This window comes from Myxocyprinus asiaticus, chromosome 35 (genome assembly GCF_019703515.2).
Source record: "Myxocyprinus asiaticus isolate MX2 ecotype Aquarium Trade chromosome 35, UBuf_Myxa_2, whole genome shotgun sequence".
Taxonomy (NCBI): domain Eukaryota; kingdom Metazoa; phylum Chordata; class Actinopteri; order Cypriniformes; family Catostomidae; genus Myxocyprinus; species Myxocyprinus asiaticus.
Genome location: NC_059378.1, coordinates 25387630 through 25409613, shown reverse-complemented (window position 1 = coordinate 25409613; position 21984 = coordinate 25387630). Strand labels below are relative to the sequence as shown.

The 21984-nt window shown below is 40.1% G+C and overlaps 1 protein-coding gene across 1 annotated transcript in view; it reads right to left on the bottom strand.

Annotated features, from left to right (window-relative positions):
• Positions 1-21984, bottom strand: part of adgrl4 (adhesion G protein-coupled receptor L4) — a 64094-nt gene that overhangs the window by 1629 nt on the left and 40481 nt on the right. Inside the window, exons 7-15 of the mRNA XM_051673407.1 lie at positions 21247-21430; positions 20187-20303; positions 19889-20088; positions 19097-19273; positions 16613-16816; positions 15492-15712; positions 14176-14242; positions 8093-8184; positions 111-279 (exon numbers count right to left, since the gene is read on the bottom strand). Coding sequence (XP_051529367.1) covers positions 111-279; positions 8093-8184; positions 14176-14242; positions 15492-15712; positions 16613-16816; positions 19097-19273; positions 19889-20088; positions 20187-20303; positions 21247-21430 — 1431 coding nt within the window. The remainder of the gene's footprint in view (positions 1-110; positions 280-8092; positions 8185-14175; positions 14243-15491; positions 15713-16612; positions 16817-19096; positions 19274-19888; positions 20089-20186; positions 20304-21246; positions 21431-21984) is intronic.

Below are 21984 nucleotides of genomic sequence, written 5' to 3'. Positions count from 1 at the left end.
TGGAAAGATCATTAAATTTAAATGTAATATATATACTGTATGTCATTGTCATTATACTGATTAACATTACAAATGTGATTTGCTTGTACACAAAAGAGTCAGAACCTTACCCTTCTGGATAGAACGCAAAGGAATATGAAAATGAACATCCCTTGGAATGTGTTGGCAAAGGTAAAGAGATATGCAGTGAGGGTGGTCTCATATAGGATGTGCATGACACCAAATGTCCAGGTAACTCCTAGAACAAACAGAAGAGCAATAGCTCCTCTAGCACAAGACCTGAGGAAAAATGATATACAACATCTAACTGTAATAATCTGTATAATCAAAAAATATCATTGCTGTAAAATAAATTATATAAATTATGTGCTATTTATGAGTGATTCAGGTTGTAGATTGATTTGTGAAATTATCTGCATAAATCTATACATTGGTTACCCTGTGAGAATTGAGTGGTGAATTCACTAAACAACTGCACCACACTGATGTGTGTTGTTTCACCTTATTCACTTACCACCTGAAATATATTTTAAGCAGTTGCTTTCTGCACTGGTATACAGTAGCAAAATGTTCAGGGTTAGGTTTGGGTTAGACTTAGAACAATATTAATGCAATTACTACTCAAATGTTTCTGAAAGTCAGACTGTGCCTTTCATGTCACATCCATTCAATGAAGTAAGTGAAAGAACAATGTTTTGGTCTCTGTACTGTTATTACTGTTATACTATTAGGTTTAGTGTTTGGGTTAGGTTTTGGACTATATTAATGTAATTACTTCTTAAAAATTTCCAAATATTGGACATGCTGTGCCTTTCACATCAAATCCATTCAAAGAAGTGAAAGAACACAATTTTGGTCTCAATGTGTCAGTTTAGATTTATTTGTGGTTATTTAGTTATTTTCCAATATCATTGTTTTAAACAAATAACAAACCTTTAGTTTGTAAAGTGAAACCAAGAGAGTGGAACAGTCAGGTTCCAGAAGTAAAAATCTCATTTATTTCTTCCATAGACAAAATTTATTTTTAATGATAACTTAAACCTTTAAAGACAGACCCACCATGACCTCAGATGTTGTTAATGGTAAATGCTTCTGTTGAAGCCATCAGTCCACATTATTTCAACTTCATTTTTTTGAAATTATGTTTAATACCGGAAATCCTGGTGGAGAACTACACTACCCATGATCCTGAAGAGAAATGCTCCACCAATCAGAGAATCACTGGCAAAAAAAAAATAAATAAATGCTTCAGATAAGCACGCAGCGACCGCCCACTTGCATGACATATGTTGAATGCCGCAATCAAGTCGTTCTTTCTACACTCTAAAACTACTTCCCTATGGAAAAAAATGAATGGTGGAAAAGATGGACGTGCTTAAGCAGAACCTCGTGCCAGCACAAGCCCCAGGAGCCTCCCGAGCATCAGATATAACATCCTCGCCTGTCCAAAATGCATGTGATGAGGTCCGGCCCTATATTGGAGCACACGGCCTCATCTCGTTTGGCAGCTCTGATGATCAGGATGACGCTGTGTCCCTTGCAGCATCTGGCGAGTGGTCCATGGATGATGTCACTGCCCTTTCTCCCAGCGAGGGCGAGGAGCGTGCACATGCCACTGATAAGGATCTTCTCCGCATCCTTGCGAGGGCGGTTGAGGAGCTCAGTTTTGAGTTGTTCCCTCTGGACAAACCGCAAAACTCTCATCTAGATGAATGGTTCCTGCAAATTGGCTATCGCCAACAGTCTGTGGCCCATCAGCATGCAACATTCTCACGAAGTCCTGGCGTGCGCCCTACTCTCTACGCACCCAGCTCAGAGGGGCTGCCGTCCTCACAACAGTGGATCATGTTGAGGAGAAGGGCTACGCAGGCTCACTCCAGTTGAACAAGTGGTCGCAGCACACCTCTGTCCATCTACCCCCATGGGATGGACGAGCAAGCCCTGGATCCAGAGCTTTTAAAGGAACTCTGCACCACCACTGATCTGGCGCTGTGTGCCACAAAAGCGACCACACAAGCCATTGGAAAGGCTATGAGCAGCCTGGTGGTCCGCACAGGCACATCTGGTTGACGCTTACAGAAATGCGTGACTCAGAGAAAGCAGCCCTCCTTGACACCCTGGTGTCACCTCACTGCCTTTTCAGCAATGCCATAGAAGGATTTGCTGAGCGCTTCATCACGACACAAAAATAATCACAGGTGATGAAACACTTCCTTCCGAAGGGAAGCAGCACTCCCTCTCAACCAGCTCGCTCCCGCTCTACTTCTGGTCAATGCCCAGCTAAGAATCCCACCCTCACTGCTCCAGAGCTGGCTAGAGCCGCCAAAGAGACGTCGGTGAGACCACGCAAACCATGGCCTAAGCAAAAGCATCTACCGTCACAACGCGAACCACGCGCCGAGGGACCCCCCCACCCCCCTGAGCAGCAGAAGCATTCCTGATTGTTTCAGCCCCATGAAAAGGAAAATATAGCCTGCAGTTCTTTTCGGCATGGAGCCAAAGCGGGGTCATTTCAACATGCAGAGTGTTCCTCCCCTCTTCCCCATGGCAGTTTGTCAGGAACGGGATGTATGTCAAAATGTTGTTCCTATGTGTCACACTTTAATAAATAATGCGTTGCCAAAAAAGAGAAATGCGTCCTTTATACAAACACGGGTCATGCATACATTCTCAATAAAAGGGCTATATCCTCTTCATGTTACACTCACCCCTCACATTACGGCCAACCGCTTCCCTATGCTGAGCGACACTATCTCCCTTAGCGAACAGATGAATTAGCACGCTGTCCCACTACGCAGATGTGTGGCGAGCCCTCATAGGTGTGTCAGACTGGGTGTTAAAAACTATCAAACATGGCTATACGGTTCAGTTCGCACACTGACCGACTCGCTTCAATGGCGTATTACAGTCCACGGTTCTGACACAGAATGCGTATTATGCGAAAGAGATTTTTCCAAACTGCGACACCACAACAGGTTTTACCACCACTATATTCTCGTTCCGAAGAAAGACGGTGGGCTTCAGCCCATTCTTGATTTGAGATGCTTGATTCGCTCACTCACGAAGCGCCCATTCAAAATGTTAACTCAGAACCAGATCTTATTGCACATCCGTCCTCAGGACTGGTTTGCATCAATAGATCTGAAGGACGCGGAGTTTCATGTTCAAATTGCGCTGCCTCACAGGCGGTTCTTGAGATTCACGTTTGAGGGAACTGCATATCAATTTAAAGTCCTTCTTTTCGGCTTGTACCTGGCTCCTCACAAGTTCACGAAATGTATTGATGCGGTGCTCACCCCATTGAAAATAAACGGTATGCGTATTTTTAATTACCTCAATGATTGGCTATTACTAGCCCACTCAGAGGCTCTACTGAGTGATCACAGGGACCTGCTGCTTTGCTATCTGAAAACCTGGGTTTACATGTCAACTGGGTGAAAAGCACACTCTCCCCCAGCCAACGAATCTCCTTTTTGGGTGTCAGGCTCGATTCAATAAGCATGTAGGGACCTCGTCTCTCAAGCGCAGGGCACGATTTGTCATCCCCAGCTGTGGAACCTGCATGTGTGGTCGCTGAATGTAACACACCGAATGAGCCAGAATTTACTCCATCGACTATGAACACCATATTACCGTCCACAAGACGCCTCTATGCACTTAAATGGCATGTGTTTGAGACGTGGTGCTCTTCACGAGGTAAAAACCCGGTGAATTGCCCCATATCTGAGATTCTTACATTCCTTCAAGAGCGGTTGGATGCTGGTCTTACCCGTCGATACTTAAGGTTTATTTAGCAACTATTTCGGCATACCACACCCCAGAGGCTGGCTTCTCTATAGGTAAACACGATTTAATCAAAGTTCCTTAGGGGAGTGAGGCGTTTGAAACCCCCTCGCCCTGCTATGGTGCCAACTTGGTACTTAAATCTGGTGCTGAAGGTGCTCACAAACTCCCCGTTCGAGCCATTGGAACCTGTGGAGCTGCATTTGCTTTCCTTAAAGACCGCACTCCTATTGGCTTTGGCCTCATTTAAATGGGTGGGTGACATGCAGGCGCTGTCGACCGACAGCTCATGCCTGGAGTCAAGTCCAGATTTGTCAAAAGCCACCATTAAACCTAAAAAAGGCTTCGTGCCTAAGGTTTTATCAATACCCTTCAGGGCTCAGGTGGTCCGTTTACAAGTCTTCTTTCCCCCACCATTTAATTCAGATGAAGACAGTCTATGCACACAGTATGCCCAGTAAGGGCACTGCATAATATGTCGAGCACACCAGTCAATTTAGGCTGTCGGATCAGCTTTTTTTTGCTATGGAGGATGCACAAAAGGAATGTCTGTCTCTAAACAATGGTTCGAATCATAGGGCGCGAATTGTCCTATTGGTGTCAAAGTGCATTCAACCAGAGGCATGGCCTCTTCATGGGCATGGACAAATGGTGTGTCCTTACAGGACATAGGTCTGGCAGCAGGATGGTCCTCACAAAACACGTTCACGAGATTTTATAACCTGGACATGGCATCCATCTCCTCATAAGGCCTGTGACTCCTTATGCAAATCTCTATACTAAGTGTTATATATTGGGGTGTGACGTTACGTAGTGATGGGATACTGTTCCTGTACTGCTTACAGCAAAGTCGAGTGAACTGAATCGAAAGGGAACATCTCCGGTTACACGTGTAACCTCGGTTCCCTGAGATGAATGGAACGAGACACTGAGAAAGCCGGCCGCACTACTACTTTTAGAGTTAAAGATTCGAGTGACTCATTCCTGTCCCTCAGTCAGAAAATTCTGAAGAAATGGTGATTGAGTGCCCACATATATAGGCCAACTGTGCGCCTAAGGGGGCGGGGCTCAAACACCATTGCCAATCAGAGAATTGGCGTGATTGAATAGGGTTTCAACCAGGTCATCTAAGGACTTCCCATACTGCTTACCGCCAGGCTTGGGGAGTAACGGATTACTTGTAACGGTGTTACGTAATCAGGATAGGTTTTTTTTAACTGTAATCCATTAAAGTTACATAAAAAAATCCATTGTAATTAGATTACAGTTACATTTTAAAAAATAGTATTACCTTAAGGATTAAAATTTCTGACAAAAGAAAAAGTGATTCCTCCTGATATAAAGTGATACAGACAGCTGTTTTCTTAGAGTGAGAGATGGATAAGATGCACATTCTCTTCGGGTTCTCTCTTGTGAATCACATGAGTCAGGAGCACCCCCTACTGTCGCATGTGCAAATAACACCTGTCTCACATCAGCACTCTGCTCTCAAGGCACACAGCTGATGCATTATTTTCATGGAAATTTCAACAATATTTGCTCTTTAAAAGCAAAACAACATTAAATTTCAATGGAATTTATGCCTTCCTGTTGTGAAGATGCTGTCTTTTATTTATTTGAAGGCAAGAGCCACACAGAAGTCACATTAGCTAGGTTAGCTAAAATTATTTACTATTAAAATGTATTAAAATGAGTTCGCATTAGTGCTTGAAGAAATCCGTGGCCCTCATCATTTGGCGGGAGCAGGAATAGTTGCCATTACTGACATGATTTGCGCATCATTGCCGGTGTTACGGATCAACTGGGGATTGTATTAACTGGGGATGTGTGCCTGCATGTGAATCATTTTACTTGCCTTTTCAGCAGATTTGTTTGTGAATTGTTAAGGAGCAAAGAAAATATGTTTTTCACATTATCAAAAAATTTGGTATCATTATTAATCCGAGCTTTTTTATCGATGTCTGTTCTAATGATTTTGACATAGTTTAAGAGCGATTTTAACCGTTTCACATGGTAACACGTTTGCCCATATTAACATGGGACATTGGTTTGAATGGGAACTTGCATTTACATTTGTCAGAGAAGTAAATCACATGTTGAATTCTTTTATTTACAGCTCTAAAGCATCATATGCTGATATGTGTCAAAATAATATTCTTTCAATTGCTTTTATTTCTTTATAATGAATAATGGCTTGATGAACTAATAGTAACTTTCTCAGACAAAGTGAATGAATAATTATAGATGGGACTCTGGTCACGTGGAAAGTCATTTTGGCAGTAAACATAGTGACCCGTAGGGGTGTTTGATTTCAAGTTTTCAAGAGTCGACTCCAATTCCCGACTCCAGCCGTTGGAGTCGATGGAATCGACTCTTCGACTCCATTTATTTTCAATCAGGATAGTTTGAAAATTCAGGGCTGTCATCAGGAATTGCCATTAGTTGGCAGTGCCTTCCCAAGTGACATATTTTCAAAGGTGGTTTTTACAATTTTAAGATTTAAGATTGAAAATTTTAAGATTTTGCCTAACAAACAAAATCATTATGTTTCTGAAGAACTTTCTCATGCTTTCTCAGAGTACCATTTATTCTTACCCATTGGTCAGTTTGGCCTTTGTACTTACTCTCCACTAAAAATATTGCACTGTTCTGAAAGATCATCTTTTGGAAGTGTCATGGGTATTGAAATATATGACAGTTGCCACGCACAGAAACTTTGAAAAGTAAAAGACGCTATTATAACAATTTAAATGCAGGTACTTACAGAAAATTGAACCCAGTTCTGTACACGTGGTTAGCAAACACACTACCCCTAAACCAACAGACCTTCTATGTGAACAATAATTGTTTTATCAACTTTATCAAGCTATTGTTTTTTAATAAATAGAGTATAGGCCTATTGTTGACACATATAAGCCTATGATGCTTTATTGTTGCAAATAAAAGACTTCCACATGTAATTTACATTTGTCAGAGTAGTAATCACCAGTTCCCATTCAAACCAATGTCCCACGTTAACAAAATTACTCTTAAACTGTGTCAAATTCTTTGGAACAGACATCGATCATACAAAGCAGGTTAATAATGATACCCAAAAATTTGTATGATGTGTAAAATGCCTTTTCTTGGCTCCTTGGCAATTCACATTGAACAAATCTGCTGAATATGCAATTAAATGTATTCACGTGCACATCCCCAGTTAACATGATCCCCATTGATCCATAACACCGGTATGACATAGAAATCCGCTAACATGATTGCAAATGCGATCTGTACTACATTAGCCAGGATGTCCTGCATGTTGTTCCGTTCCGTATTGAAGCTGAAAAAATTATCCCTCCCCCGGTGAACAGTACTATAAACTCACACATTTAAGAAAAAAAAGGTTTAAATACAACAACTACAAAAATCAACTGAAAAAATACCCCTGGAACTCCTGCTTATTAACAAATCCACATTAATTGAAAATGTTTTTTAAGTCCTTAGGAAAAAAGTTCAATTAAGAATGTATCAGATTTTGTTGATAAATTATTGTTGAGAACAGTTCAAAAGACTGAGTATGGGAGACATTCTGGCAAACTCATAGTAATTAGGAAAAAGTAATTGAAAAGACTATCTATAAAAATCTATTTTGATCTGTTCTTTAAAACTATATATTTTTTTCTTTTTGGAATCAGAAACAGAAGCATAAACATAGAAATCAGCCATAAACTGTTAGCTCATGATGTTTGACTTAAGATCATTAGCAAGCACACTCTCCATCATTTAATTATGATAATAATAATGATGATGATAATTTGTGATCAACATATTAAATACAGTCTGAAGTTAATGAATAGTGCAAATTACAATTTCCTATACACACTAACTGCAATACATTGCAAAGTTAAACTTTTCAGTGTTTTTGAATCTGAGGTATATCCTGTCAAATTTAGTTTAATGATAACCAAAACATAATTCAGTACATCTGTTTTGATAATATCTGCTTTATGAGAAATGTCTTTTTCTGTATTTTCTGTAGTAGACAGAGGACTCGCCTGATTTCTTTAAAAATACTGAGTTGTTCTACATTAACATTTAATTTTCTTAGTAGGGTGCAGTGTCCATGTTTCTTTTCCTTAGATATAATAACAGCTACAACAAAACTCATAAAACTGGATTACATTACTGATTACATTTATTATTAAGTAATCAGTAATCTGTTACAGATTACATTTAAAAAGTAACCCTCCCAATCCTTACAGCAATGTCTCGTTCCCTTCATCTCAGGGAACCGAGGTTGTGTGTGTAACCGGAGACGTTTCTTTACCTGATATTTTCATAGTGACTGATTTCAGGTGTCTTTACTGCTGTGTGACGATAAACCTTAAAGATGATCACCGCAAATGCCAGCAGATTAACCTGGGGGGAAAAAAAAACAATAATTTGGACAACTGCCTCAACGCATTAGACAAATATTTATCTGACAAGATTGTAGGAACTGTATGCGACAAAAACCCAACCCAATCTCAAGAAAATGCTAACATAATTTACGAGTTGGCTATTGCATATGATCTCGCTCAAGGTTGTTCGCATAAACCTGTACGACATCATCACGTGCAAACTCCCGGATGTCAAATGCATCAGTAAGCGTGAGTTCCGCGCACGAGGCGTTAAGGACATACTTATTAATATTATGCCCTTACCCAAACCCTTTATCTAAACTTAACCAATCAGTAGAGTGTGTTAACATGATAGGACATTGTTGTGTGTGACAGAAGCAAGTAATTGTCGCATATTAGATGGAAACGATGTCCAGCGACGTCATCGGCTGTAGTGAAAGTCGTAGGAATTCAAACAAGTGCAGTTGCACGATATCATACGAATTAGCCAAATTTAGAAAAGCCATATGAATCCTGACGATTTCTCCATGAGAGTGTGTTGGAAAAACACTATTCAGATGGGACTAGTTTTCCCTGAGGAGGTTAGGGAAATACGTGTTTCACAGACGTACTTTGTGATTTTAATCCTGTCCAAATCTGACAAGTCTGTGTTTTTCTCACACAACCTCTGTAAAAAATTCCAGAGCAAATTACCTACCTTATTTTGGCTAATTCAAGAGTCCTCAGAAAAATCTAATCCTGTCTGAATGCGAATGTCTGTGATTGCCGATATTGGATTTTCACAACGAACTCCTCATGTATTTTGACCTATATGAACTACCATTAAAATCGTACATATATGAGCCGTGCGCGCCAATCTTCTGCCTGCTGCGTGACTTTCAACTTAGAAAAAAATAAAATAAAATTAACAAGGAGGTCCAAATCACAGAAACTGCTAAGACTGGCCACTGCAATATCAGCGTCTGGTAAGATACTCACCTTAATTTCTCCGCTCAGTTACGTAATGTTATAATTATATTTATTATTTCATTGGGTTTATTATAAGCAGTCATTTCTATGTGAATTTAGAATGTACACTGGTGGCCAAAAGTTTGGAATAATGGACAGATTTTGCTGTTTCAGAAGGAAATTGGTACTTTAATTCACCAAGTGGCATTCAACTAATCACAAAGTATAGTCAGGACATTACTGATGTAAAAAACAGCACCATCACTATTTGAAAAAAGTTATTTTTTATTAAATCTAGACAGGACCCATTTCCAGCAGCCATCAGTCCAGCACCTTATCCTTGAGTAATCATGCTAAATTGCTAATTTGGTACTAGAAAATCACTTGCCATTATATCAAACACAGTGGTAAGCTATTTGGTTGTTTGGTTTGAAGCTTAATATTGTCTTTGTGTTTGTTTTTGAGTTGCCACAGTATGCAATTGAGTCCCCCCACGCAAGTGAGCGGGGGGACTCGATCAGTGACTTTTAAGTCCAGTTCGAGCTCATTTCTCTCCAGAACCACCGTCACCAACATTACGGGGACCGCCTCTCTCCATGGTTTTAAGAGACTGAGGTGGTAAATCTGATGTGCTCTGCCTCTATCTGTTTGTTTAACCTCATAATCAATTTCCCTGACTCGCCGTGTGACCTCAAAGGGCCTTTAGAGCTCGATGTGGGGAGTAATACAAGGATTTTGTCTCCCGGTGTAAATTCCTGTAGTCGAGTACCCCTATTATACAGGCGGCTTTGACGTTCTTGAGCAAATTCTCCTGTGTTAATTGCCCCAGTGTGTGGAGTTTTGCTCTCAGGTCAAGAACGTATTGAATTTCATTTTTGCTGTTTGAAGGTCCCTCCTCCCAATTTTCCCATAGGACGTTGAGCACGCCACGTGGTGGATGCCCATACAATAATTAAAATGGGGAAAACCCCATGGAGGCTTGTGGGACCTCTTGTACTGCAAATAATTGTCCCAATTTTGAATGTCTTCATGCACAAACTTACGAATCATATTCTTTAGTGTCTGATTAAATCGTTCGACCAAGCCGTCTGTTTGGGGGTAATAAACGCTGGCCTGAAGCGATTTAATCCCCAGTAATTCGTACAGTTAGCATAGTGTACGTGAGGATTTCTTTCGGAATCCCCACTCAGGAGATAATTCTGAAGAATGCCTCCGCAACATTACGTGCTGGGATGTTGCGCAGAGGCACCGTTTCTGGATATTGTGTTGTGTAGTCCACCAGAACCAAAACAAAGCGATGCCTGCATGCTGTCTGCTTTAATGGCCCGACGAGGTCCATGCCAATTCATTCGAAGGGGACCTCGATCAAGGGAAGCGGCCGCAATGGCACTCTTGGGGTGGCTGGCAGATTTACTAGCTGACATTCACGGCATGCCACACACCATCTGCGAACATCCCTGTAAATGCCCAGCTAATAGAAATGCACCATTTGATGGTTCAGTGTTTTTTCCTGGCATGTCTTTAGGTCAATATTAGGTTTAAAAAAAGGCAAAAAAGAAACAGCTTTCTCTAGAAACTCATCAGTCAATAACTGAAGATTTCATACAAAGATGTACACTACAGTCTTCAAAGACAAAGGACAACTGGCTCTAAAAAGGACAGAAAGAGATGTGGAAGGATTGGACTGGATTATAATGAGCTGTCTGGAATAACATTTCCCGACGGCTCTTCGGTGCTAACAATTGGGTTGTGTTTTCCTTTGTCTGAGCATCCTGTGTCACTCGATACAACTGATCCATGATAATTGAAAAATACGGGGGAAGCCGGCACTTCCTTCTCCCTGACGCGGAGCTGACGTAGACGGCCCCGGCTCCGCCTACTCAGCCAGTGCACTGCAAACCACACACTGAAACACTCTGTTACAGGACGCATCCACACAGATTTCCCTCAGTAAAGCAGTAAATGCTGGCCAATTTGTACCCAAGATTAGTGGATGGGTGAGGCGGGGAAAGAGAGAAAGAGAGAGAGAGAGAGAGAGAGAGAATGGCTTGCCGTCCCCTGGATACACCGCTTTATGGTCCTCAACCAAATGGATCGCTTCCTCCAGTGATGCCGGACAGTGGCACTGGACCCACTCTGCCGTCCACTTCGGCAGCCGGGAGACGAACTGCTCCAGCATCATGATGTTGATGACGTCGTCGCCCTCCTCCTCAGCCAGCAATCACCCCGGCAGGCATCGCGGAGCTGTTGTGCGAAGGTGAACGGCGGTTGACCTCGCTCAGCGTCAGAGTGCGAAACAGCTGGTGATGCTTTCTTCAAATCGGAATACCCCAGGAGGTTGGCCAGCGGAAGTTGGTGTGCTGCGAGTTGGGCTTCCCCAGACAGCAGCGGTAGCAGATGGACCGCCCACTGTGAGCGCGGCCACTTCAGAGCTCTGGCTGTGTGCTCAAAGAGCTCCATGAAGGCCTCCGGGTCGTCCTGCGGTGTCATCTTCACTTGTGTCACATGGGGTCCTGCTACTGCTGGGGTTACGGCTGAAGACCCCTCCAGGGGGCAGCAAGCTCCGCAACACCCGCCGGTCCTCCGCTTGGGCCTGGAGGAGCACCTCGAAGCACTGCTCCTGCTCCATCCGCAGCTCCATGAGGGCCTGGTGTTGTGCTTGGTGGATGCTGGTCGAGGGACTTGAAGACTTCTTCCAGCGGCGAGGAAGTCATGGCAGCGTATCCTTTCTCCTTCCTGGGTTTTGGCACCACTGTGGCAAAAGTTGCTAACTCGCTCAAGGACGAAGCGGGAGACGGCGAATCAAACTCAAAATGTATTTTTATTTCCTCTCACTCAAAAGCTTCAAACTGAAATGTTAGCTGCACTGACACACACACACACACACGTGCAGGCTCGGCTCTCTCTCCCCTTCGGCAGTCTGGATCACCCTTTAAATCACTCTCCGCTATTATTGCAAACATAAAACAGCTGTTAGAGGTGATTTCCCTCAGGTTCCAACCCTTACAGCACTCACTCTCTTGGCCTCGCTCTCCACAGATGTCACTTGGCCAGGCCCCCATCACCACAGTAACATAACATAACACTTTTAGGTAATCAAATCTGATTACTTTTTGATTATTCATTGCATGTTTTGATCAATCTAATCATTAAGCGCTTTTCCACCATTGGGCCAAACACAGCTAACCATGCTCAGCCAAGCTGAAGGACTGTCACGATTGTCAATTTGCCAATGCCTAGGTAACTCAGTTGTTTCAAGGTAGCTGGCCAAGTTTGCTAATATTTGAGTGAAGTTAATAAAAGTTAAAAATGATTGTGTTTAGTGTATCTTCATGATTTTATGATGATGGTTTAACTAATATAGTACATTATTTTTTGACATGCCTTTTCGTCAGGGAATTAGATTGCACTATTTAAATAATTAAAACTCAAAATGTATTATTATCTAAAATCAAAATATTACGCGTCTGTCTGAACGGTTACTGAAAGAAATACTTTAGCCAATAATTACATAAATGCTACTCATACTTGAGAAAATAAATAAATGCTTATCTCAAAGTCACCAAAATTGAAAGCTTTGGTGTTGTTTTTTGCACAGAAAAAAAAAGCATGCCCATGGACCCCCCTAGATATAAGGTTTATTAGGCAGATTTATAGGTCTGCAACCCACGTCCAGGTTTGTAATTAATGAAAAAATAAACAGGCCTACCGATCTTGTTTCGTGCATGCGCTCTCACGCTCAGACATGCGTGAATGGACGAGTTAGGGGTCGATTACACAGAATGTTTTTTTGCGCACGTCTGTTCTGCTTTCCCATTGTTTGAACATTTGCGTCTCGTGCAGGACCGGCACTCTTTTAACATCGTGTTAAAACGCATGTTGAGACACCTGCGCTCTGTTTCATTCTTTGCGCTGCGTCTAAATTGTTTTTAGCGCAGTTGTTACAAAGATTCAGCAATCTGAACAAGTTCAGGCTGCATAGAGGTGACTGTTGCATTGTTTCATATTATTACAGATTGTTCTGCACCAGGTGAAGTTTCAGCAAATAAACGGTAAGGCAATTATTTTTTCCCTTCTGCTCTAGTGTACTAAGGGGCTGCCGTACCTTGTTAAAAATGTGTATGTGTACTGTTTTAATACTGTTAAGAATGTTACCTATATGCTTTAATAAAATACAGCTATACTAGGAGAAGATACTAGGAGAAGAAATTAGATAGCAAGCAGTTTTGGGTCGGGGCTTAAAATCTGACAGTATCATTCGGGCCGGGTAGGGTCAGGCCACATGGTGTCGGGTTCGGGTCGGGTTTCATTTTAAGGCCTGTGCAGACCTCTAGGCAGATTTATGTTCGTACCCTCAGATTAAATCCTACAGGCACCCATGTTTGTTTGTTTGAGTGTCTAATTATGTACAGGTGGACGCAGGTTTGTTTAAAACACTCGTACTTTCAATACATTATCAACACCATTACAAATGTTAAAGTGCATTAAGATTCTTAAGATTGGAGGTCTTTTTGAATGGGGGATATAATATTTGTAAGGAAAAGATTGCTTTGCTTTGTTATTTTTCCCCTGTCTCTTTGAAAGTCAAGTTATTTCTGGATGTGGTCAAATGAGGAACAAGGCCGCACTGTCTTCAACGTACTGTATGTTGTGCTGTCTTGTTAGGCCTATCACAAATATTTTAGGCTCTGGCTCAAAGTGCTCTTTTAAAATTTAGCAGCATAATCAGTAAATTAAGCACTAATTATTGCTATTAGATGATTGGTAATGTAATTAAAAATCCATAAAAAATGTCATCTGACTATTCATATTTTTATGTAATGCAATATAATCTGTTTACAAGTACTTGGTTTTATTGTCTTATTTTGTAATCTAGATTACATGAAATGCATTACTACCCAACACTGAGTACACAGCATAATGCAAGGTACTTTAGAGTTGCATTAATGTAACTGACTTTTGTAAGTTACTGAGTGTATGTGAATATTGAATAGTGCACCTGGCCAATGGAGGGTCTGTGCATTTTACTGAATATTACAGTAGTTCATGAGCAGATACTTGCCAGAATGATCAGACAGGCTGGTCCAATGAAACTCCAGATGAAGTTATTTTCAGTGCTCAGCCAACACCTTAAGAGGAAAAATAAAATCACATTTATTGTAAAACTATATTTTTAGATCGTCTGAAGAAAATATGACAACTACAAAACTCGGCACCACAATGCTACAATGTTAAAATTGGTAGTATGCCATTTTTATCTTAAGGATCTATTTATTTTTATGTAACCCTTAAAAATTATTTTAGCTGGTAGAACTTAAAGGGATAGTTCACCAAAAACAGAAAATTCTCTATTCATTTACTCACTCTCATGCTATGACTTTCTTTCTTCTGCTGAACACAAACTAAGATTTTTAGAAAAAATATTTCATTTCAGTAGGTCCATACAAAGCAAGTGAATGGTGACCAGAACTTTGAAGATCCAAAAAACATATAAAGGCAGCAGAAAAGTAATCCATATGACTCCAGGGGTTAAATACATATCTTCAGAAGCAATATAAGTGTGGGTGAGAAACAGATCAATATTTAAGTCCTTTTCTACTATAAATATCCACTTTCGCTTTCACTTTTACATTCTTCTTTTGTTTTTGGCGATTCACATTCTGTGCATATCGCCACCTACTTGACAGGCAGGAGAATTTAGAGTAAAAAATGACTTTACTATTGATCCGATTCTCACCCACACCTATCTTATCACTTCTGAAGATATGGATTTAACCACTGGTTACGTTTATGCTGCCTTTAAGCTTTTTCGCCCTTAAAAGTTCTGGCCACCATTCACTTGCATTGTATGGACCAACAGAGTTGAGATATTCTTCTAAAACTCTGTGTTCAGCAGAAGAAAGAAAGTAATACACATCTGGGATGGCATAAGGGTGAGTAAATGATGAGAGACATTTAATTTTTTTTTTAATTAACTAGTTAATTGAAATGATACCACATGAAGCATATTTATAGGTTGCCTGACAAAACATTTTTTTATAGTGTAGGGTGTTGTGGGTGGTTGCCATGGCATTGATATGCATTTGCTAAGATGTTCTGGGTGGTTGCAAAGTGGGTGCTTACTGGCCCAAATCAGAGCCCACCCCAAAGTCTCCATGATATTCTGGTCCCCAGATATGGCTCGGGTGCCTCCATAATATAGGTGTTTGGGATTTTTTGCCCATTTTTATCATCCGTCAGGCGAAAACCGTAAGTCTCATCACTTAGAAAATTAATAGCACACCTCTCCTAAGCAAATCACATGATTTGAGGTATCATTGACTTCATAAAAATCTATGGATTATAATTTTTTATTTTTTAACAATACTAATAACTTACACAGTACTAGTGCCATAATATTTATAGCCAAGAGTTGCAGATATGGCAACGACCACAGCAGGGCTTCCATAACCAAATATGTAGAAGTTCCGGTGGAGGAAACCTTTGTTATAGATGACGCCAACAACGATAAGATATAAATGAATTCCCTCAATACACATCCACGCAAATGCAGCCAAGAAGAAATAATGGAGCAGGCCAGCAATAAGGGAACAGAACCACTGAAACACACACAGTAAACAAATATTACAGACATTCTTTTATATTATTATTTTTTATGTAGAGGACAGTGGCGTGCAAGTGGGACCAAGGCAGACTCACAAGCTCATCACCATATAGACAATTTCCTGCACCATGAAAACATCAAGGAGAGAACGATCTCTCCTCAGTATGGATGATTCATTCACAGGCTCTGCAATATTTGTATTATATTGCGAGTTTATTTGCAATCTGTTTTGTTATAGTTAGAAACATGTTATTTTTAGTAACATTATAATATCATATCGATATTTTAGATCCCCTAACCCAACCTGATTCCTCAACATAACCAATAATCAACAATATGAAACATGGAACAGGATAGGTAAAATTAGTCACAATAATTTTATATTACACAGTATATAGATATTTTTTAACACCTAACCCTACCCCTATGTCTTAAACTCACCAGTTCTCAACAGTATAAATGATGTAACAGATACAAATGCAGTCACAATAATTTATTCCAAAAAATGTTGATGGTTTGTTGGTGCAGGCAAAAAGTTGTCCCAGTGAAGTTTCGTCATGAGAGTGTTGCAAGGGATAGTTCACCCAAAAAAGAAAATTCTGTCATCATTTACTCACCCTTGTGTTGTTCCAAACCCTTATGACTTGAACCTTAGGGAATACTGCCATTGTGCAAAGATGCAATAAAAGTGAATGGTGACTGAGGTTTACATCGCCTTTTGCGTTCTATGAAATAAAGTCATATGGGTTTGAAACAACATGAGGAAGAGTGAATGATGGCAGAATTTTCATTTTAGTTGAACTATACCTTTAAGTTGTGCTCTAGTCAAGGAGAAAGGAGAGAGAGAAATAAAAATGCTTTTGACTTTTCTCATCTCTCAATCATAGGCAGATACCTTGTGTGCAAACTTGTTGATGCCGATGAGGAAGATGAACTGGGCCATAAAAAGGCTGCAGCACAGGTTCTTGTGGATCATGGTTCTGGTGGTCTGGATGTCTCGGAAGAACCAGAAGGTGAAGATACACATGAACAGACAGATAAGGGAGATAACCATTCCCAGCTGTGTTATCCTCGTCAGAACATTATAGTGCGCAAACAACTGCACAAAACAGAGCAGGAACAGGCTTTTAAAGGTATAGTTGTTTGTGTTCAGCAGAAGAAAGCATGAGGGTGAGTTAATGATGAGAGAATTTTTGAGTGAACTATCCCTTTAAGACTTCTTAAAAGCACATTTTAAATGCTACTTTACCAATTGTGCCATGTTTACACAGGCACAGTCAACTGTGTCAAGTCAAATCATTTTTATTTGTATAGCGCCTTTCACAACACACATAAATTATGCTATACAAAGCAGCTTTACAGAAAATCATGCATTAACAGAAAATGAAACTGTCATATTTATAAAGTCATAGAGTAATCATTGTGTGGTTTGATTAAATATGATTATGAAGTATGTATAAAAATAAGTAATTAAAAAATAATTGTATTTAGAAACCCTGTGAGCATGCCGAAGGCGACTGTGGCAAGGAACACAAAACTCCATGAGATGTTGGTTAATGGAGAAAAATAACCTTGGGAGAAACCAGGCTCTCTGTGGGGGCCAGTTCCTCTCTGGCTAACAGCATGAATATAATGCCAATATTAGTTATCTGTGTGCAGTGAAAGACATGGATTAAAATGTGTGAACTAAGTAAGTGTTAAGGGCCAGTGTTTAAACAAAGATTTTGTATGAACTGTAAGATTAATAACTAATGTCTTTGAAGTCCATCCTGGATTAACTGCAGAATTTCACACAGTTGCATTGTCCTTTGTTAGTTGGCTGATGAAGTGTTTTGTTGGCAATTAACTGATAGTCTATGTATTCCATTTCAAGATTGTAGTTGGCTTGCTCACTTAGGTTCTATATACAATTATTATTTAACTGTATACATAATTTACAATAATATTTAATCAAATTACACAATGATGACTCTATGACTTTATAGATATTACAGTATCATTGTCTGTTAAAGCATGATTTTCTGTAAAGCTGCTTTGAAACGATATGAAAAGCGCTATACAAATAAAAATGACTTGACATATCCTGAAGATACTTAGATACAACACACTTCACTGACTTTAAACAGTTTGTGGATATATTTTATCTTTAATCATTATTCTGAAGGTGGCAGTGTTTTTGTTTTTCTAAAAATTATGCAAGCTAAAGCAATCTTCTTGAGCCACAACAGCTTTTCAACAGCTGACAGTAGTATCTTCTTACAAACAAAAAGGTAAATAAACTATGTTTAAATTATTTTCTAAGCCTGTGTTCTTTGAGAGTTGTTTGATCTAGGCTGCATCCGAAACCAAAGGTAGCTGCCTTGTTGCCTCTCTGCCCTATCAGTCAATGATTCAACAGACAGCATTTGCATAAGAAGGTACCTCCAAAAACTGGTTTTGGACGGGCTACTAAGGCAGCAAAACGTCACATTGTTGCTAAGATACCAACCATCTGGTGTCTACTGAAGGTAACACATCTGCTATATTGTGGTTCGATTGGACTGAATAGTCTAATAATCTAGAACAAAACCAAGAGAGTTTTGGCAATAACCAAGTGCATATTTAATAACTACAATACTACTTTCTCACTAGAAATGGAATCAAAATTTGGAAAAAGTGAATAAAAATACAGTTTTACACAAATTGGCTATCAACTGCCTCTTAGGCTGCCATTTTTTTTTTTTGTCTTCAGCTCAATCGTTGAAGAACGGCATGCACAGGATTGTGGGATTTCATAGGCAGCAAAGGATGCATCTATGCTGCCTTAAAAAAAAAAAAAAAATCGATCAGATGAAAGTATCTCAGTAGACAGGATGCAACTGAAACTTTGTAATGCAGCACTTTTCATACTACTGTCTCCTTAAGATGAATCGCTTATGTTGTATACGTCCTCATTTTGTAAGTCACTTTGAAAAAAGCATCTGCCCATTAATAAATGTAATGTTAGTGTGACAAGGAGGAGGGCAGGGCCGGGCCGTGACTACGCATGCCCGGCCCCCGATTGGGCTAATCTCCTCGGCTGATTAGCCCAATCGGGGGCCGGGCGTGCATAGTCACGGCCCGGCCGTGCCCTCCTCCTTGTCACAGTTATGTAAAAATAAAGGTAACTGACTTCATTTATCCACTAAAAATCACCTTAAAACCAGTTGGTTAAAAGTAACTGCATGACTCAGTTTAAAGTTAGTTTAGAAAAAATATCTAGTATCATTTGCTTGCAGATGCTACTTGGTTGATATTTTGTTATCTAATTCAATGACATTCAGACAAGTGTGGCTTAAGTGTCTATAAAGTTTTTGTGGGCAGGGGGCAACAAGAATGATTGTGAGCAGTGGTGACTTACATTGGCCTGAGCTGAGGACATAAGAATCGCAAAGTGTGTCAGGTGATTACAAGAACAGGAAGTGTGTGTGGCGTTCACATGGGTTCGTTTACACCCTTCCAAACTCCAGTGTCCCACCATGCTCTGATAATACTCCCAGAATGCACACTTTGTTTCATCACGGGCAGGGTCTATTTCCTGTATAAAAAAGTTAAACTCAGTCAATACATACACTACATGGACAAAGTTATGTGGACTTCCAAACAATACATCCATGTGGGCTTGTGAATGTTTAATTTTAAAACCACGGGCATTAAAAGCTGGTCCTTCTAAACAGCTTCTATTCTTCTGAGAAGGTTTTCCACTAAATATTGGAAAATGGCTACAGGGATTTGCTCCAATTAAGACACAAGAGCATCAGTGAGGTTCTAATGTTGAGTGATGGGGCTTGGGCTCAAAGTCAGAATTCTTATTCTTCCCAAAGGTGTTCATTGGGGTTCAGGTCTGGGCTTTGTGCAGACTAATCAAGTACTCAACAGCAGATTTCCAATCCATTTATTTAAGGACCTTGCTTTTTACACAGGGGGGCTGTCATTCTGAAAAAGAACAGGGCCCTCCCAAAACTGTTGCCACAAAGTTGGAAACACACAATTCTCTGGAATGCCATTATATGCCACAGCATTAAGACATGTCTTCACTGGAATTACTTTAATAACTTAAAATGTTAATAAGAATGGGGTGTCCACTTTTGGCCATACAGTGTATTAGAACTATTCAGATGAAGCCCTGATGGAGCAATCAGTTGCACTGTACCTCTGTGTGTATGAGAGTGAAGGTCACATTGTTCAGGGTGAATGTCTTTGGGTTACTAATGGCAGCTGCTATTACTGGAGAATGAACTGTAATTTCACCAGCTGCAGCATATCGTGTGTAATCAGCGACACCAGGGTCATCGGTGGGCTTCAGAAGACCCCCAATACTCTTATAAACGAGAAAGACAATGGAGGTGCTCCCTACAGCAGAGACAAAACAATATAGAAATAAACTTGCATTAGTTAGCAGATTTGATTTCAGTTAGACTGTGAAGTTTCATAAAATTAATTTTACTTACCATTTTTCCTTTCATCCTTTGTGTTCTTAGGAGTCAATGCAATGGAGTTTCCATGCATGTTGGCTGAAACTGGATGCTTGTGTGCTTGGTGCGGTTCAAATGTGAATAGTTTCATTTCTAGAAATGATTAAGCACACAGCGATTAAATAGCAGTATAGTCAGACTCAACAATCCTAAAGTAAGAATAGGACTAGTTAAAGGGATCGTTTACCCAAAAATGACAATACTGTCATTATTTACTCACCCTCATATCATTCCAAACCAGAATGCTGCTAGAACTTTGGTGGAGGGGAGGATTTTAGTGAATAATGATTTAAAATTAGGTCTGTTCCTCAAAGCTTTCAAATGACTTCAGAAGACTTGGAATATACCATTTGAATTCCATTTGAACTACATTTATTGCACTTTTATTGTCACGCCCTCATCGGTCTCTCCTCTCCCTGACACCATCCGCACCAATTCCCTGGACTACTGAACCACGGTTTCCCTTCTCACCTGTTCCCCACTAACTAATCAGCACTCCACCCCTGTTCCCCATTCACTAACCAGCACACACACTACATATACACACACATTGCCTGCACTCTCTGTCTAGTCATCAGAGATATCCTGGACTCTATCCTGTTTGTCGTCAACCTGTGATTGTTCACTATTGAAGTTATTTCTGTTTGTTTTACATCTTTGTTTTGGCTTGTGCCTTTGTCTTCTGGATTTTTGGATTCTTTGGTTACTGTTTTATTTGTGGAATAAAGTCCCAGCATTTGGGTCCACCTTACCCTCTGTGGTGTAGTCTTTGTGACATTTATGGTGTCATTTTTGGATCTTGACAGCTATGGTCACTATGAATTTTTACTGTATTGTAAAAAGCTGCATGAAGATTTGTCAAGATCCTTCATTTGAGTTCCCATGAGAAAAGGAAAAAGAAAAACAGCATATAAGGTTGGAATGACATGAGGAATTACATAATGACATTTTCATTTTTGTGTGAGCTTTTCTTTAAGAGTCATAAATAAAGAATCATAGTGGGTTAAATGTGATGTTAAGCCTCAGACTAACTCACCTACATCACCAGCGTTCACCTGCATCTGCACCGAGTGTGTGTATGATGCAGAAAGGGCCAGTGTTTGCTTCTCTGCTGTGTGAAGTAGTGTGGTGAGATAATAATTTCTTAAATCCTCCTTTATTCTGTCCCATTCCACTTTTTCATCACTCTCCACCAAATTATTCACACTAAAAACCAAATCCTGACAGGAAAAAAAACACAAAACTAACATGCATTAAACATGTATCAGCTGTTATTTAAGATCTTTAAATCAGTTTCATTAATGACAACAGTCATTAATTGAATATGATGTGCAGTTTTTTCAAGGTTAAAATACTTTCCCCTATTCCAGCTTAAAATGCAGTCAAGTAGAATTTTACCAAAAAGTGTCAACACTGTTCTTTAGCGCTATTAAATAATGCTCTCTATGTTTTAGTGGCCTGTCTAGCCAGGCACAGCAACATTGACTCCAATGATGCAAGTTTGTAGCAAGATTGTGTTCGTTCAACCAATGGTAGATTGGGAGAGTATTCAGGAAAGTGCTTTGAAAACTGATTTTTATTATTGTAGGAAATGATGCTAGCTAGTGGTGCAGAAATTATACACTACAGCCTTACTATTAGAAGGTAAGGGGTCCTATTTTAAGGGTGCAAGCACTAAGCGCAGCGTAATGCCTTAACTTATAAGCGCAAAGTCAGTGGGCATGGGCATGAAGTATTGGTATCTTTGGGTAAACGTGTGCTAAGTCTAGGCACA